The sequence below is a fragment of the Ahaetulla prasina genome, chromosome 2, assembly GCF_028640845.1.
Source record: "Ahaetulla prasina isolate Xishuangbanna chromosome 2, ASM2864084v1, whole genome shotgun sequence".
Lineage (NCBI taxonomy): Eukaryota > Metazoa > Chordata > Lepidosauria > Squamata > Colubridae > Ahaetulla > Ahaetulla prasina.
The window spans coordinates 292520571-292539646 of record NC_080540.1 but is presented as its reverse complement, the minus strand read 5'-3'; the positions used below and the strand labels follow the sequence as shown (position 1 = coordinate 292539646).

Below are 19076 nucleotides of genomic sequence, written 5' to 3'. Positions count from 1 at the left end.
TTACAAGGGCAGTGGAAAAAGTGATTTATGACCGTTTTTCACACCACGGTTGCAGCATCCCCATGTTTGAAAATGTGGATGCTTGGCAGCTGACTCATATTTATGACGGTCGCAGTGTCCCGGGGTTGTATGATCTCTTTTTGCGACCTTCTGACAAGTAAAGGCAACGGGGAAGCCAGTGTTGTGGTCCGTCAGCAGCCTACAGAGCTGGCAAGGGAATCGGACAGCGATGAGGCTGAGGTGAGGCCAGGGCCATCAAGAAGTGAGGTGCAGACTCCAGAGCCTCCAGAGATTGATAGTAGTGAGGCAGAGGAACAGGAGGAGCCTGTTCCTAATGCATGCATGAGAAGAGCTTCCAGAAGGCAAGAGCAGCTCAAGCAGAGAGGACAATCAGGAATAAGGTCAAGAGATTATTGGCCTCTCCCATAAGGCTTAAAACAGACCAGCACCGGTGTTTCAGCTTTGCTGGAAAACAACGTTGTAGCTGCATCTTCTGCTTTGTCTTCTGCTTCGTCTAAGTCTTTGTTTTTGTGGCTTCTGGATGTTTGCCAGGAAGGGCCTTTGGCAGTTTGCCTAATTGGACTAAGGTTTGTGAGATAACAGAGGAATTTGTGTTGGGAGGCATTTGTTTTACTTTGAGTTGAACAACGCTGGGAATGAAGTAATTCCCAGCTATTCAAATAAAGTTTGTTTTTCCACGGACTAAGTTTATTACTATCTACTTCAGCCTCGGTCACAACAGCCGATTCACTTAACAACCATGTGACCAACTTAACTAGTGTTGCGATTCATTTAACAGCTGTGTCAAGAAATTTTGTAAAATGGGGCAAAATTCACTTAGTAACTGTCTCACTTAGCAGCAGAAATTTTGAGCTGAATTGTAGCCATAAGTCAAGGACTTTCTGCACCTCCTGGAGGAGATAGGAGAGCGACAACATATATATGATGACGTCATAGCAAGGTTATGACTTACAGGATGTATTTGCATCAGATTGCATCCTAATTAAATATGCAGTCATGGAATTTGCTAGTATGTCATGTTAATGTTAGGTTCAGGAAGCCCAGAACCAGGATAAATTTTAAAAATGTCAGTTTATTTTCTGCTGTCTAGACATAAAAATCTGAATTACCAATGGTCAAGATGAATTGGTGTCAGATAAGTCAATGGGCTTCAAGAGGCGTGGACTTAGGTCTCTATGTGGATATCACATGTGCCACCTCTGTGCATACGCATGGCCTTCCATGCATGCACAGTTCCTCGCACATTAGTCCGGATGGGTGGGCAGAGCCTCCCGCAGTCGCCACTACCGGTTCACCCGAACCGGACAGAACCGGCTGAATCCCACTACTGAACCGCTTATGATCCTCACTGTATCATTTAGCCTAGCATTGATCTTGCTAGTGTGGCAGCTACTAAGCCAAACAGGGGCGCAGTAGTCAGCTGTGGAGTAGACCAACCCTAGTGCTGATCTTCTGAGAGTAGAGGCTGAGGCTCCCCATCTTGATCCTCTTAGTTTCGGGAGTAAGTTGTTCCTGGTATTAATTTTAGTGGACAAGTTCTTTAGGTGTTTCTTATAGAAGACAGTCTGAGCCAAAGTTACTCCGAGGTATTTGGGGTGAGAAAAATGAGAATTCATGGACTACAGGTCAATCTTTTATGACCTAAATGACCTTTAGGAAGCATAGCCGTATGCTCCATCCCATAATTGGGTAGACTAGGTTGTCCTGATAAGTAAAGGTAAAGGTTCCCCTTGCACATATGTGTTAGTCGTTCCTGACTCTAGGGGGTGGTGTTCATTTCCGTTTCAAAGCCGAAGAGCCAGCGCTGTCCGAAGATCTCTGTGGTCATGTAGCCTGCATGACTCAATGCCAAAGGCGCATGGAACATTGTTACCTTCCCACCAAAGGTGGTCCCTAGTTTTCTACTTGCATTTTTTTAACGTGCTTTCGAACTGCTAGGTTGACAGAAGCTGGGACAAGTCACGGGAACTCACCCCATTACGTGGCACTAGGGATTCGAACCGCTGAACTGCTGAACTTTCGATTGACAAACTCAGTGTCTTATCCACTAAGCCACCGGGTCCCTTGGTTGTCCTGATAAAAAACACTTAATCCAGGAAGATTCTTCAGTCTGTAAGACCCATTACACCAATTAGTAGAATTCAGGATGGGTTTGTCCAAGGCAATTCTCCTGTGCTTAACTTTCTTTTTTTTATTGAGTAGGTATTTTAGTGGATTATGGGAGTGCTACTGACATAATATATCTTGATTTATATCTTGTTAGGGGACTGGAGGCTAAAACATATCAAGAATGGTTGCTGGAATTGGGGATGTCTAGTTTAATGAAAAGAAGGACTGGAGTGACATGATAGCAGGCTTCCAATATCTTAGGGGTTGCCACAAAGATGAAGGAGTCAAGCTACTCTCCAAAGCACCTGAGGGCAGGACAAGAAGCAATGGGTGGAAACTTACCAAGGAGAGAAGCAACCTAGAACTAAGGAGAAATTTCCTGACAGTGAGAACAATTAGTCAGTGGAACAACTTGCCTCCAGAAGTTGTGGATGCTCCAACACTGGAAGTTTTTAAGAAGAGATTGGATGGCTATTTGTCTGAAGAGTTTCCTACATGAGCATGGAATTGGACTAGAACAGGGGCCTCACTTCAACTTTAAGATTTGTGGATTAACTCCCAGAATTCTGCAGCCAGCAAAGCTGGCTGAGGAATTCTGGGTATTGAAGTCCACAAGTCTTAAAGTTGCCAAGATTGAGGACCCCTGGACTAGAAGGCCTCCAAGGTTCCTCCCTTCTAACTCTTTTATTCTATTTGTGATTTATTTGTGATTTTAACGGAACATTTGATGAACTTTTCCGTAGCATTCTGAATAGTAATCAAGATCATTGAGATCTGAGTGACAAAAAATTTTTAGTGGCTGCATAATCGACTTGGAAAACATCCTCAAGTTGAAGGCTCAGTTCTAGAATGAATACATGCCAATCTTTTTATTGAGTAGGTGTTTTAGTGGATTATGGGAGTGCTACTGACATAATATATCTTGATTTCTATCTTGTTAGGGGACTGGAGGCTAAAACATATCAAGAATGGTTGCTGGAATTGGGGATGTCTAGTTTAATGAAAAGAAGGACTAGGGGTGACATGATAGCAGGCTTCCAATATCTTAGGGGTTGCCACAAAGATGAAGGAGTCAAGCTATTCTCCAAAGCACCTGAGGGCAGGACAAGAAGCAATGGGTGGAAACTTATCAAGGAGAGAAGCAACCTAGAACTAAGGAGAAATTTCCTAACAGTGAGAACAATTAGTCAGTGGAACAACTTGCCTCCAGAAGTTGTGGATGCTCCAACACTGGAAGTTTTTAAGAAGAGATTGGATGGCTATTTGTCTGAAGGGTTTCCTACATGAGCATGGAATTGGACTAGAACAGGGGCCTCCAACCTTGGCAACTTTAAGACTTGTGGACCAACTCCCAGAATTCTTCAGCCAGCAAAGCTGGCTGAGGAATTCTGGGTGTTGAAGTCTACAAGTCTTAAAGTTGCCAAGGTTGAGGACCCCTGGACTAGAAGGCCTCCAAGGTCCCTCCCTTCTAACTCTGTTATTCTATTTGTGATTTATTTGTGATTTTAATGGAACATTTGATGAACTTTTCCGTAGCATTCTGAATAGTAATCAAGATCATTGAGATCTGAGTGACAAAATTTTTTTAGTGGCTGCATAATTGGCTTGGAAAACATCCTCAAGTTAAAGGCTCAGTTCTAGAATGGAAACATGCCAATCTTTTTATTGAATGAGGATGTAACAGGGGATGTTTATCAGATCTTTGGATGACACAGAATAGGAATAGCTAATACTCTGGAATATAGAAATAAAATTCAAAATGATGATGATGATGATGCAGAGATATAGGAGGAAAATAGTATTATTGACCAAAATAAATGCAGAATTCTTTGTTTAGGAGTGGGAAATTAAATGCACTGGGTAGGCTTCGAACAAGTGACTGTTAAAAAAGATCTTATTATAGTAGATTGCCAAGTGAAAATGAGCTGGGTGAGGTGGCTATAAAACAGGCAGAAATATAACTTCCAGACTATGGGAAGTAATTATTTTACTTTATTCTGCATTGACCATACAAATCTTGAGTCCAGTTCTGGATAGCCCAGTTTAAAAAGTTTCTCCAAAGGGTGCGGTAAAGGGCAATGAGTGAGGACTAGAAACTTAAATTCTGTGGGAAAATGAAAGGAGAGGTGTGGAAGAGGAATAGAATAGAATAGAATAGAATAGAATAGAATAGAATAGAATAGAATAGAATAGAATAGATGGATTGGACTGGACTGGACTGGACTGGACTGGACTGGAGTAGAGTAGAGTAGAGTAGAGTAGAGTAGAGTAGAGTAGAGTAGAGTAGAATAAAATAGAATAGAATTATCCTCCTCCTTCTCCTTCTCCTTCTCCCCCTCCCCCTCCCCTCCTCCCCCTCCTCCTCCTCCTCCTCCTCCTCCTCCTCCTCCTCCTCCTCCTCCTCCTCCTCCTCCTCCTCCTCCTCCTCCTCCTCCTCCTCCTCCTCCTCCTCCTCCTCCTCTTCTTCTTCTTCTTCTTCTTCTTCTTCTTCTTCTTCTTCTTCTTCTTCTTCTTCTTCTTCTTCTTCTCCTTCTCCTTCTCCTTCTCCTTCTCCTTCTCCTTCTCCTTCTCCTTCTTCTCCTTCTTCTTCTTCTTCTCCTCCTTCTTCCTTCTCTTTAACTGCCGGAACGAAGCTGCCTTCTTGGCTTTGTCATTGGCTAAAAATAAGTCATTATTGGTGTCTGTTTCTGGTAGCACCCCATATCCTCCTCTAACGTTCTTCCTTGCCTGACGATCTCCTTTCTCCATCTTTTAATATGAAGTCCTTTATTCTCTCTCTCTCTGTCTCCCTCCCTCCCTCTCCCTCTCTCTCTCTCTATCCCCCCCATATCTATCTATCTATCTATCTAATCTAAAAATCACATAGCTATGCATGCATGAAGATAGGTATATATGTGTGTGCACATGGCTTTTTATAGGTTAAGTAGCATCAACATGCATAAAAGTCACATAACATTTCACAGTTGGTTCCCTTCCCTGCCCCCAAAGGTTGACCCTGGTCCATTTCGATAAGGGAGAAAGCAAGGCAAGTTTGAAGGAAGGAGGTTAATTTTCTGCTTATTGTTTACCACAAGAGTTTGAATTCCTCCTTTCTGCCTAGAAATGAAATGCCTTTATATACATGATTGTCAAGTCTGCAAAGCCCCGGGCCTGCCTCGATTGCAGAATTCTTTGAAGAGGGCTGTGTCCGCCTTCTCGGGATCGTGGAGGACAAAGCTGGGTTTTCCCTTTTTTACCGTTTCCCTTCTCCTCTCCTGCCGCTGCTCTGAAACATCCTGGGGTTAATTGTACCTAACACGCTGAATCTGCTCTTGGGATGACTCACTTCTCTTCAGGGCTCTTGTTCCTTCCACCTAGAAAAACAGAGAGACATTTCTCTCCCGTATTAGCAACGGGGTTGAACTGAACGTACCACCTTAGAGACTGGGGAATACTTTTGATGAAAAGCCCGAGTAATGATCTTGAGTGGGTGGCTGTGGAAGCCTTGGAAGACGCGTTTAAGTCTAAGTAAGGGTGAGGATGGATGGTTTGGGTGGGAATTGCCCTCCATCTCGGTTGACTGGGGTTGCCCTTTGTAGAGTTGGACCCCCTAGTGTTTCCTGAGGAGTGGTTTAAAGGTGTAACGGCACTGAAAGAGAGTCAGTAATAGAAGAGTGGGGAAAAGCGACTGGCTTGAAACCATAAGGCAGGCAGGCAGGCAGGCAAGGAAGGAAGGAAAGAAAGTAGGAAGGAAGGAAAAGAGAGGGAGGGTGGGAAGGAAAGAAGGAATAGAATAGAATAGAATAGATTTTTTTTTTATTGGCCAAGTGTGATTGGACACACAAGGAATTTGTCTTGGTGCATATGCTCTCAGTATACATAAAAGAAAAGATACGTTCGTTAACATTTCTAAGGTACAACACTTAATGACAGTCATAGGGTACAAATAAGCAATCAATATCAATATAAATCATAAGGATACAAGCAACAAAGTTACAGTCATAACAGTCATAAGTGGAAGGAGATGGGTGATGGGAACGATGAGAAGATGAATAGAATAGAATAGAATAGAATAGAATAGAATAGAATAGAATAGAATAGAATAGAATAGAATAGAATAGAATAGAATAGAATAGAATTTTTATTGGCCAAATGTGATTGGACACACAAGGAATTTGTCTTGGTGCATATGCTCTCAGTGTACATAAAAGAAAAGATACGTTCATCAAGGTACAACATTTACAATACAATTGATGATCAATATATCAATATAAATCATAAGGATTGCCAGCAACAAGTTATAGTCATACAGTCATAAGTGGAAAGAGATTGGCGATGGGAACTATGAAACGATTAATAGTACAGATTTAGTAAATAGTCTGACAGTGTTGAGGGAATTATTTGTTTAGCAGAGTGATGGCCTTTGGGAAAAAACTGTTCTTGTGTCTAGTTGTTCTGGTGTGCAGTGCTCTATAGCGTCGTTTTGAGGGTAGGAGTTGAAACAGTTTATGGCCAGGATGCGAATGATCTGCAAATATTTTCACGGCCCTCTTCTTGATTCGTGCAGAAAAAGGAAAAGAAGGAAAGAAGAAAAAGGAAAAGAAGAAAAGAAGGAAAAGAGGGAGGGAGGGAAGGAAGGAAGGAAGGAGGAGAAGGAAGGAAGGAAGGAAGGAAGGAAGGAAGGAAGGGAGGGAGGGAGGAAAAGGGAGGGAGGAAAAGGGAGGGAGGAAAGGGAAGCAAGGGAGAGAGGGAGGGAAGGAAGGGAAGGAGGGAGGGAAGGAGGAAAGAAGGGAGGGAAGGAGAAGAAGGAAGGAAGGAAGGAAGGAAGGAAAAGGGAGGGAGGGTGGAAAGGAAGGAAGGAAAAAGGAAGGAAGGAAAGAAAGAAGGGAGGGAGGAAAGGGAAGCAAGGGAGAGAGGGAGGGAAGGAAGGGAAGGAGGGAGGGAAAAAGGGAAGAAGGGAGAGAAGGAGAAGAAGGAAGGAAAGAAGGGAGGGAGGGAGGGAGGGAGGGAAGAAGGGAGAGAAGGAGAAGAAGGAAGGAAAGAAGGGAGGGAGGGAGGGAGGAAGGGAGGGAGACTTCCGGCAGTGACGTCAGTGTGAATGGAGCAAAGAAATGGGGCTCCATTCCAGAAGCCCGACTTTCCCAGCCTGGAAGCCTAAAACGGCACTATCAATCCCGGAGAGATTGATAGGAAAAAGGAAGGAAGGAAAGAAAGAAGGGAGGGAGGAAGGAAGCAAGGGAGAGAGGGAGGGAAGGAAGGGAAGGAGGGAGGGAAAAAGGGAAGAAGGGAGAGAAGGAGAAGAAGGAAGGAAAGAAGGGAGGGAGGGAGGGAGGGAGGGAAGAAGGGAGAGAAGGAGAAGAAGGAAGGAAAGAAGGGAGGGAGGGAGGGAGGAAGGAAGGGAGGGAGACTTCCGGCAGTGACGTCAGCGTGAATGGAGCAAAGAAATGGGGCTCCATTCCAGAAGCCCGACTTTCCCAGCCTGGAAGCCTAAAACAGCACTGTCAATCCCGGAGAGATTGATAGGAAAAAAGGGGGAACTTTGAGGACCTCACAGGGAAAGGTAATTCCCTCGAAGGTTCAGGAGAAACCTCTTGATTCTGGCAGGGAAGAAACCAGCCATTTTGGCTGGCCTGAAGCGCTGACAGCTGCAGAGTAGTAAGTGAAGATTGTGAAAGCAACGTAACGGCAATGGTAGGAGAGAAAACCCCAAAAAGGAGGTACAATTATATTGTTGAATGGTGGAACTGACATATTGAGACTCTAAGACTTGAGGCCGGAACACTGCCACATAGACAGGGGCAGGATGGGAGGATGGAGAGGAGCGAAGGAAATAAACTGACAAGCGGTGACGGCGCAAAGAGGAGAAGTAGCAGTTGAAAAGAGGAAAGAAACTCCAATTGGCTACATCTTGTGACTGTGTGGATTGGTGGCTATAAATTTCATTTATCCATTTCTTTATTGTTAATAAGACTAAAATTTACTGAAGCTCTTAAGGATTGAAAGGGCCGATATAGTTAACTGTGTAAATTGAGTGGTGACTCGGGACACGGTGGATTTAGTGGCTGTCTAGAAGGAATAGAAGCAGAAAACAACAGGACTGGTGATTAAAGCTGTCACAATCGGATAATTTGGAGAAAGATAAAAACTTTATAATTGGAGAGGACTGAAGAGCTGCTATAACTTTATAAATTGGAATCATAAAAGAACATTGGTGCCGAGCAAAGAAGAAGAAAAAAAAAACGCCATCTGGAGGTTAAGGACTGACAGATAAAAGAAGCAGGACATAGAAAGAGTGGAGATTGTACAGACTTACTAAAATAATATAAGAGACATAAACGTGTGGAAGAATACTGGTCTGGAGGATAATTGAACAAATAAGGAAAATAGAAGATAAAATATAAATAAACAAAAATACAAATAAGATTATAGTTAAAATAAGATTGTGGAATATTTAAACTAATAAGTTTATAAAGTTTTGTATATAAAACTTTATATTTTGTATATTTAAGGAATTATAGAGATATATTTGAATGTTCACATCTGAAAATTAATTTTGGGTATTTTAGATTAGCTTTAAGTAATAAAAGATAAGGTATATAAATTTGTATATATATATATATATATTTGTTTTCTGAGGTTTTCACGGGTGTTTGTATGTAGGTCTTTGGTTATTCGGGTTTTCTGCCGCGTAAAATTGGAAGTGTCTTGGCGACGTTTCGACGAAGTCTCATTCGTCATCTTCAGGCTTCAGCTTCGTGCTTCCCAGCTTCGTGCTTTTACTCCCAGAAACATGAAGCTGAAGCCTGAAGATGACGAATGAGACTTCGTCGAAACGTCGCCAAGACACTTCCAATTTTACACGAGAGAAAACCCGAACAACCAAAGACCTACACACACACACACACACACACACACACACACACACACATATACACACACATATATATACATATATACACACACACAAATTTAATACTCTGACGATGTCAGCAGATGGCTGACAAAAGCTTAGTAGAATAAAATTGTAATTATTTTAATTCCGGAGTTCGCAGAATGTCTGTTTCTTTCTTTACATATATCTATATCTATATCTATATCTATATCTATATCTATATCTATCTATCTATTTACCTATACACACACACACATGTATATATATATACACATACATGCATGCATACATACATACTCAAACTAAGGAGTTTATATTCATAGTAAAATACATATAGCTATATAATAATATATTTTTATAGCTATATGTATATCTATACTCATTATTAGGTTATTTTATATGTTAAACTTTAAATAATAAGTGTATAACTTTTTCGTATCATTATACATAGGTAACGTTATACATTTAAATAAATATATACAGTATAGAGAATAAGGATTTAAAATAAATATATATACTATATCTACATACTCGATACTCATATCTATATTTTGAAAGTTAATATTAACACTGTATAAATTAAGTTTAAAAATATATATAATGGTGGAGATTTTTTTTAAAAAGAAACATCTTTATAGCTAATATTTCTAGAGCTAATACAATATATGATATTCTGGAAAAATCTACTTCGGATAGGAAAAATGACAAGCACAAGCACAACAACGATAACCAAAATAAGTAAGAAAACAGCCCCAACCCCTGCATCTACTACATATTCATCAGCACATTAGCACATCAACATTCAATAGAAAGCTTTACTGATGATACAAGAGGCAATGACTAAACACAGGAAGCTATTGCAAACAACCACGAAGAGACAAAAAAGAATCATGAAGAACTTAAAAGTGATATGGGAGAAATGAAAGAAGATATTTAAAAAATGGATGACCAAATAGGAAATATCCAGCAAAGTATCTTCAAAAGTGAACAAAGAATTAAAATAGTGGAAACAAAAATGGAGCAAACAGACCAAAAAAAAAAATGGAAACAATGGAACAAAAATATATGGTAGCTAATAGAGACTTAGATGAATCAATAGTGTTTTTGGAGATGGAGAAAGCGTCCTTTTATCTCAGATTTCAAAACATTATGGAAAATAAAGAAGATTTAGGGGAGATCATGTCAGAAATTCTAGTGGAGGCAGTGCAAAGAGACAAACAAAACATACGGAGAGACATTGACAAAATATACAGAGTACACACAAATTATGCATGCAGACATAAACTGCCGAGAGAAATACATATAAGATTTACCAAAAAAGTGATAAAAGATGAAATATATAAAAAAAGAGGGAAGAATTGATATTATATAAAGGAAAGGTAATAGTAATTTTTAAACAAATTCCGAGATGAGTGAGAGACCAAAGAAACTATCAATTCCTAACATCACAACTAAATAAATATAACATAATGTTCTGATGGTTAGTAATAGAGGGTATTCTGATCTCCTGGCAGGAGAAAAAATTCAAAATAGATACATTAGATAAGGCACAAGAATTTTTTGAATACCACTTTGCATTAGAAGAAGAGCAAGACAGTAGAGAGGAAGCTGAGAGCAAGAGCCAGGAGGAATACCAAACAGAGAACGATGGGGAACAAGAAGAAAAGAGAAAACAGGAAAAGGAAAAAATAGAGAAAGAAGGAGCAAGAGGAAAAATACAAAGAGAAACAAGAAATACAAGGAGATTAAGAACAAAGAATAAATAAGAAAGAAAATGGAGGAAGAAATAAAAATGATCTCAATAAACATAAATGGTCTAAATTCATCAGCTAAAAAAACAGATATTTACAAAACTACAAAAATTAGATATGAATATTATAAATTTACAGGAAGTACACATTAAGAAACAGCAGAGAAAGTTACTAGAACACCCAAGAGTAGGCAAACTCTACGTATCATTAACACAAGAGAAATTGCAGTATACATCAAAAAACAATTAAAATCAAAACAAATATACACAGATGAGGAGGGAAGAATTTTAATGATCAAGATAGAAACAACAAAAAATAATACTATTGGTCTCAATATACGCATCAAATGATAACCAAAAAATTTTTTATAGAAAGATACACAACAAATAAGAGAATTAGAATATGAAAATATATGTTTAATTGCACAGAGGAGTTTTGATGATATTTGGGTCAGTGGGCAGAGCATCCTGCTGGTTTTACTACCGGTTCCATAGAACCGGTCCGAACTGGGGGCAACCCACCACTGTTCTGGTAGAATTATATAAGGCAATTCAAGAACCACTAGAGGAAATATTGTTAGAAATCTTTAATGAAGCACTCATGGAGGCCAGAATACCCAATTCTTGGACAAAATCCCTCATCACCCTTATCCCAAAAGAAGACACAGATCAACAACAAATCAAAAATTATAGACCCATCACTACTAAATGCAGATTATAAACTATTCACATCAATAATTTCGGAAAGATTCAGAAAAGTGATAAATGAGTATATCCACTCTGACCAGAATGGATTTACCAAAAAGACAAATAAAAAACAACATGAGAACTATAATAGACATATTAGAATATTACGAGGCACACCCGGTAAACAAGTGGCATTAAATATTTTTGGACACCCAAAAAGCCTTCGTTAATTTAAATTGGAGATTTATTATTTTGCAATTAGAAAACATGAAATTTGGAGAGAAATTCATAAAAAATGGTAGAAAAAATATATTCAATACAAACGGCAAAGATAAATGGAGACACCACTGAAAAATTTACTATAGCAAAAGGAGTGAGACAAGGATGTCCCCTATCTTGCTTATTATTTACACTAATATTAGAAGTATTGTTAGTTAAAATTAGAGGTGAAAATGAAATAAAAGGCTTGAAAATAAAAAAGAAGAAGAATATAAAGTTCAAGCCTTTGTTGATGATCTAGTATTTATTTATTTATTTATTTGCCAGGCAGTGCCAACTGGCGACACCCAGGGGAAGGGCTTTCTCTGTGGGGGCTCCCACCCTCTGGAACGAGCTCCCCCCAGGACTGCGCCAACTTCCTGACCTTCGAACCTTCCGCCGCGAGCTTAAGAAGCATCTATTTATTTGTGCAGGGCTGGCCTAGGGTTTAGTTTTTAAAAATTAGTTTTAAATGGGGTTTTATACTATCTTAATCGATATTTTTACATTTGGCCTAATGTAATAAGTTTTTTAAAATGTTGTTTTAAACTTATTTATTTATTTATTTATTATTTTGATTTTTATACCGCCCTTCTCCCGAAGGACTCAGGGCGGTGTACAGGCAAAAATAAAACAGGCAATACAATGTACAATTTAAAATGCAAATTAAAAAACTTATTTTATAATTAGCCTAAAAAAATTTAAAATATATAATAAACTAAAACCCCATTTAAAATTATTAATAAAAAATTTAAAATCGATAAAATTTAAGCCAGCCCCGCGCGAATGAAAAGATGTGTATCTAGTAACTTGTATTTATTCTTATGTTTTTTATGTTTTTATATGGCTGTAAACCGCCCTGAGTCCTTCGGGAGATAGGGCGGTATAAAAATTCGAATAATAAATAAATAAATAAATAATAAATAAATTTTAGAACAACCGATACACACAGGACCCAAACTAATACAACAGATAGAAGAATATGGAATGGTAGTGGGACTTAAAATTAAACTTAAAACAAACACATTAACGAAAAACTTCACCAGGAAACAGGAAAATGAACTGGAAAATAAAATGGGCATTCAAACGACCCAAAAAATAAAATATTTAGGAATTTGGTTAACAAATAAATGTTTATTGATTAAAGAGGATATGCAGAAATGCAAAGAATTACAAAGAAAATACAAGAAAAAGAGGAAACAGAATATTTGGAGAAATGTGTAGGAGAAATGGTATGAACGGTTAGAGGAAAGAGATAAAAGGCAAGGAAAGAATAAATGAGGAAGATATAGGAGTGGAAATGCAGTAACAAACAAGAGGAAACAGAAAAGATGCAGATTGTCGGAACGAAATTGTGTGCACTGTTATCTATATGTACATATGTAAATAAATCAATATTAGAATTATATGTATAAAGGATAAATTGAAATAAGGGGGAAAAAATAGATATGTAAGAAATGTTTACCGATATGAAATTGTTGAGAAGAAAATTGTAAAAGATTCTTTTTTGTTTTCAAAAAAAAAAACACCCCACAAAAATGTTTAATAAAAATTATTTTTAAAAAAGAAAAAAAGAAAAGGGAAGGAAGGAGGGAGGGTGGGTGGGTGGAAAGGAAGGAAAAAAAGGGAAGGGAGGGAGGGAGGGAAGGGAAGCAAGGGAGGGAGGGAAGGAAGGGAAGGAGGGAGGGAAGGAGGGAGCGAAGGAGAAGAAAGAAGGAAGGAAGGAAGGAAGGAGAAGGGACAGAGGGCAGGAAGGAAGGAAGGAAGGAAGGAAGAAAAGGGAGGGAGGAAAGAAGGAAGGAGGGAGGGAGGGAGGAAAAGGGGAGAAGGAAGGGAAGGGAGGGAGGGAAGGAGGAGAAAGAAGGAAGCAAGGAAAAGGGTGGGAGGATAGGAAGGAAGGAAGGAAGAAAAAAAGAAGGAAGGAAAGAAGGGAGGGAGGGAGGGAAGGAAGGAAGGAAGGAAAAGGGAAAGAAAGAATGAAGGAAGGAAGGAAGGAAGGAAGGAAGGAAGGAAGGAAAAAGAAGGGAAGGAGAAAGGAAGGAGTTATTTTTGTTTGTTTGTTCCTTCTATGCTTTTCATATACTCTCTCCCCTTCCATTCTTAATTCTTTTGGCTCCCCAAAAGTCCCTATAGAAGGAATCACTCCGAGACAAGTCATATGGAAAGTGGGGTTCAATCTCAAAATTTGGGCGGGGCGGAAGGGAAAGATCTGCAGAACTGCTTAAAAATCCCTCGTGTCCCCTCAAGTCCAAACAGATGGAAAATACCATCGTTTTCAGGATTGTACACACACACATATGCTATCGTAGATTTTTGAAGTGGCTCCTTAGATCCTTTCCCATAGGAGCAAAATTGTGGCAGTTGGAAAAATAATCAGAAAAAGGGGAATATTTGCACAAGCAGGGACTTTATGTTAAAAACGTGCTTCTGCCTCTGAAGAAAACCTCTCTTTTGTCATCTGTGTATTTATCCCATTGCAATTAGCCTAAGGGCCCTGCTTTTCGATAGACATCTCTGTGTTGTACAAACAAACAAACACACACAGAGAGATATAGACACACATAGAGATACATGGGGCGCCCAAAGGCTTGTTAAACCGATCGCGGCAAGCTTTTCTACCAGAGAAAATATTATCGTACTTGGAAACGTTGAAAGGTCGTGCATCAAACAAGGAAGAAAGTAATTAGGAGAAAAGGACAACCGATTCGTACATTTAATGCAATTTATATAATAAATTGTCTACGAGGCCCGACTTTCGGTCTACCCTGCCGACGTACGAAATATTTTTTGGCTGCCTCCTGATGAATAATTCAGCCGAAGGTGAATTTGTTCCACGACCCCAGAGTTAATTTATCAGTCACTCAACAAAAACAACAACAACGCTAGAACGACGAAACAGACGTTTTAAGTGATCTGTTCTCAGTGGAATTTTTTTAATAATCTTTTTTTTTTCCCCTACATGGAAGACCCGTTAAAGAAGATAAATGTCAGGATTGAACATCCAGATCTTTACATGTAGAGTTCAGATTAGCTACTTTATTGCTGAATGCCTATTTTACAGGAATCTTCCCAAAGGGACAGCTTTTGTCTGGGAAAGACCAGATAAATGCTCAAAGGCATTCAGAGGGGAGTCACTTCTGTTTCCGTAATTCATTCATAATAATGCCCCATTTGAGCCCTTCTGCAGACGGGGACGATTGCTCTCTAACAGGCGTATTCTAGATCAGAGTTTCCTAAAATGTGAGGTATTATTCAATTGATATATAATATAATAACAGAGTTGGAAGGGACCTTGGAGGTCTTCTAGTCCAACCCCCTGCTTAGGCAGGAAACCCCACACCACTTCAGGCAAATGGTTATCCAATCTCTTCTTAAAATCTTCCAGTGTTGGAGCATTCATAATTTCTGGAGGAAAGTTGTTCCACTGATTAATTGTTCTGTCAAGAAATTTCTCCTTAGTTCTAGGTTTTTTTTTTTGGTTTTTTTTTTTGTTTACATTTATATCCCGCCCTTCTCCGAAGACTCAGGGCGGCTTACAGTGTGTAAGGCAATAGTCTCATTCTATTTGTATATTTACAAAGTCAACTTATTGCCCCCCCAACAATCTGGGTCCTCATTTTACCTACCTTATAAAGGATGGAAGGCTGAGTCAATCTTGGACCTGGTGGGGCTTGAACCTGCAGTAATTGTAGGCAGCTGTGTTTAATAACAGGCTTCTTAAAGCCTGAGCCACCCTAGGTTGCTTCTCTCCTTGATGAGTTTCCACCCATTGCTTCTTGTCCTGCCCTCAGGTGCTTTGTAGAATAGCTTGACTCCCTCGTCTTTGTGGCAACCCCTGAGATATTGGAAGACTGCTATCACGTCACTCCTAATCCTTCCTTTCATCAAACTAGACCAGGGGTCTCCAACTTTGGTCCCTTTAAGACTTGTGGATTTCAACTCTCAGAGTTGAAGTCCACAAGTCTTAAAGGAACCTAGGTTGGAGACCCCTGAACTAGACATACCCAGTTCCTGCAACCATGATATGCTGTCCATCTCATTCTGAGGCTCTTGTAAATGACTGATCATCTTACAACGCAGTAAAAATATAAATATAAAAACAGCTATGAAATTAATTTAAAATTCCAAGAGCTAAATACAGACTGAAAAAAACCCCAACTCCACGGTATTCTTGGGGAGATACAGACAGAATCCGAGAGAGGGCTGAACATTTTTAAACTTTGTGTCTTTATTAAAAATAATAAATTTCTTTGCATTGTTTTCATTGTTCATTGATGCTCCCTTTGGTGTTTGGAATATTTTTTGGGGGGGATAGGTATGCCCATTCAGATTACCCTCAGGGAAGTATAACAGCAAAACCAATTAGAAATGTCCCTAAAACTTCCTCCAACTTTGAAACTTTTGATTTCCTGTTCGATTTTGATATAGGATAAAGTGACCAGATTTCAGCCATGGCAAAGCAGGACACCATTGACGGGGGTGGGTGGGGGGCGGGGCTGCGCATGCGTGCTGAGTCTTGCCACCTGCCTGAAGGAGGAGGAGCGGCTGCTGCTTCTCCGCTCTTCCAGGCAGGCTCGGCTCTCCTCTTGGCTCTTCCAGGCAGGCTCGGCTCTCCTCAGCTCTCCTCTCGGCTCTTCTCTTCCTCTTGGGTGAAGTCAAGTGGCGCCTCTCCTCCCTCTCGCGCCCCCTTCTCCGCCACTTCCCCTTCTCCGCCTCCTCCTCTTGCGTTGCCGCCTCCCATTTTCAGAATGGTAGTGAAACAAAAAAAAAATCAGGACTTTTTGGAATTGCCGCAGGACGCGGGACAAATTATTAAAAAGCGGGACTGTCCTGCCAAAAGCGGGATGTCTGGTCACTATCATATAGGATGATCACCATGTGGTGACTTTTCCCTGTTTTCCTCCACAATCTGTTAGCAGCTAGGCCTCGGCAATGCAGGCAGGAAATGATTGTAGGTATTTTGACAAGGGAAAGTTGTCTAAAGGTCGGGATGATTACGCTGTCCATTTTATTGAGCCCCAATTTTGATTTTTGTCCTTCTAGGGATCTGAGTGTCGATGCGGGTCTCAGTCACAACCAGTTCCAGGTCAGGCCGGTTCCTCAACATTATCAGCATTATTTGGCTCCACAAAGAATGCATCATTTCCCCCAGAATACATCCTCAACACAGATGGTAAGTCAAGGGGTAAGTTAGCAGAAGCAGTTTGGTGTCAGGAATAATGTCCGCTGCACTAAAATCTTCAAAAGTCCGTCGCTTGCAAGGGAAAAAAATTGTATTCCAATGAAATGATTCCATTTTTGTGCCAAACTGTCTGAAAAAAACGATATCAATCCCAAAATATAATACTGGCCTTATTCATTTTCAGTTCCAAATTTGACTCCAAATGGCTTCAAATGAATGCTTTTGGTCATTGCCGTATTGCTCAGAATTCCAGAAATGTGGAATTTGATAATTCTCTGTGCTCCTCTGACATATTGTTGTGACCCAGGCCTAAGTAGGTAGTAGGAAACTCAGTCAGTGTAAAAACAAACAAACTTTATTCGAACAGCTGAGAATTAGCTCATTCTCAGCGTAGTTCAACTAAATTAAAGCAAATTCCTCCCAACACAAATTCCTCAGTCCTATCACCAACCTTGGTCCAATTAGGCAAACTGCCAAAGGCCTTTCTTGGCAAATGTTCAGAAGACACCGATACAAAATAAATGCAAGAAGACGAAGCTACCAATGTTATTTTCCGGCAAAGCCCAAATGCTGGTCTTTTAAGCCTTATGGGAGGGGCCAATCATCTCTTGGTCCTACTCCCGAGTCGTCCTCTTTCCCTGAGCTGCTCTTGCCTTCTGGCAGCTCTTCTCATGCGTGCATTAGGAACAGGCTCCTCTTGTTCCTCTGCCTCACTACTGTCAGCCTCTGGAGTCCATACCTCGCTCCCCGATGGCCCTGGCCCCACCTCAGCCTCCGATGCAGAGCCCTCATCCGGGCTTTCCTCAGCCTCTAGGACTGGCCCACACTCTTCCTCAGCCTCATTGCTGTCCAACTCTGTTGCCAGCTCCACAGGCTGCTGGTGGACCACAGCACATATAAGTGTCATGTCCCACTCCCCCTCCGACGACTGGGTCAAGGAAGTCCATATCAAACATGGCAACAAAGCCTCTGCAGCTTGCCAAATTCCTTCGAGGTTTATCAGGGCAGGCAGGAGTCCAAGTTGTGACTTCAGCGATAGAGTCCGATATCAGCAAACTAGATGAGACTTTGCTTGACTCAAGGTTGGAATGTCAAAAGCAGGTCCTTTATATAGGCTGTGAGGTGTGGCTCCATGACTCAGCATTTATCCAGGCCTGCCCCTCCCTCTCTTCTGCTGGCGTTGCCTCTCAGATCTCCGGAAGTGAGGATCCTCCCACTTTGAATTCTCTTCAGCTGGATCTGCTGTCAGTAATTCTAGCACGTGGCTGGCTTCCTGCTCACACACTGTAGGAGTGAAGTTTATCAGGCTTGTCTGTTCACTCCTGACATCCTCTCCGGGCATGGGGCCAGGGCCGGGGGCTGGAGGCATGACAGGCCGTTCATCTTCATTATCAGACTCGGAGTCTGATAACAGGCTCGGGTGGAGACTGGAGGGGCCCGGCTTAGGAGAGGAGGGAGGACGAGGCACAACAATAAGGAGCATCTCATTGGCAAACATTCCCTTAAGAGACGGCTAGCAGAAACTGGTGCACAAGAATCCAAATGGCCACAAGAGGGCAGTAAAGAGAAGTAAATCTCCTATGTGCAAAGCCCCATCTAGTGGTTCTTGAGAGGATTGCAGCGGAGAAGAAAGCACCTTCTCTCAAAATCTCAGTGCAATGTCTTTCTTTTCCTTCTTTGTTTTTTCCACACACACCCTCCCCCCCCACTCAATATGATGGGATGAAAGACACAAGGAAATGTAGACCCTCTGATACCTGATCCATGACCAGGGCACTTCCAGGAGCTGGGAGCTCCAGGGGTTATAATCCAGGAAGTCAAGGGGACTGCCCTAATGGTGCAATGGGACAATCGAAGCTCTGATCCTGTTTTATATGTGTCTTGTTGACTTTTTGGATTATATCCAGTGGTGGGATTCAGACGGTTCGCACCATTTCGGGAGAACCGGTTGTTCACTTTCTGAGCAGTTTGGCAAACTGGTTGTTGGAAGAAATCATTAGGGCAGAGAACCCGGTTGTTAAATGGCTTGAACCCCACCACTGATTACATCCCCAGGTACCCCTTCTCAGGAGCCCTGGGAAACGGGCATCACAGTCTTCCTGAAAAGGGAACGTTTCCAGCGGGGAGAAAGAACAATTAGAGGAATTATTTGTCCTTGGACATAGCATGTGAATCCTGAGTTGGTTTTACCAATTCAG

General features: G+C 40.9%; 1 protein-coding gene across 1 annotated transcript in view; it reads left to right on the top strand.

Moving 5' to 3' along the window:
* Positions 1 to 19076, top strand: part of ARK2C (arkadia (RNF111) C-terminal like ring finger ubiquitin ligase 2C) — a 97618-nt gene that overhangs the window by 64196 nt on the left and 14346 nt on the right. Inside the window, exon 4 of the mRNA XM_058168109.1 lies at positions 16740 to 16869. Within this exon, the coding sequence (XP_058024092.1) occupies positions 16740 to 16869 (130 nt within the window). The remainder of the gene's footprint in view (positions 1 to 16739; positions 16870 to 19076) is intronic.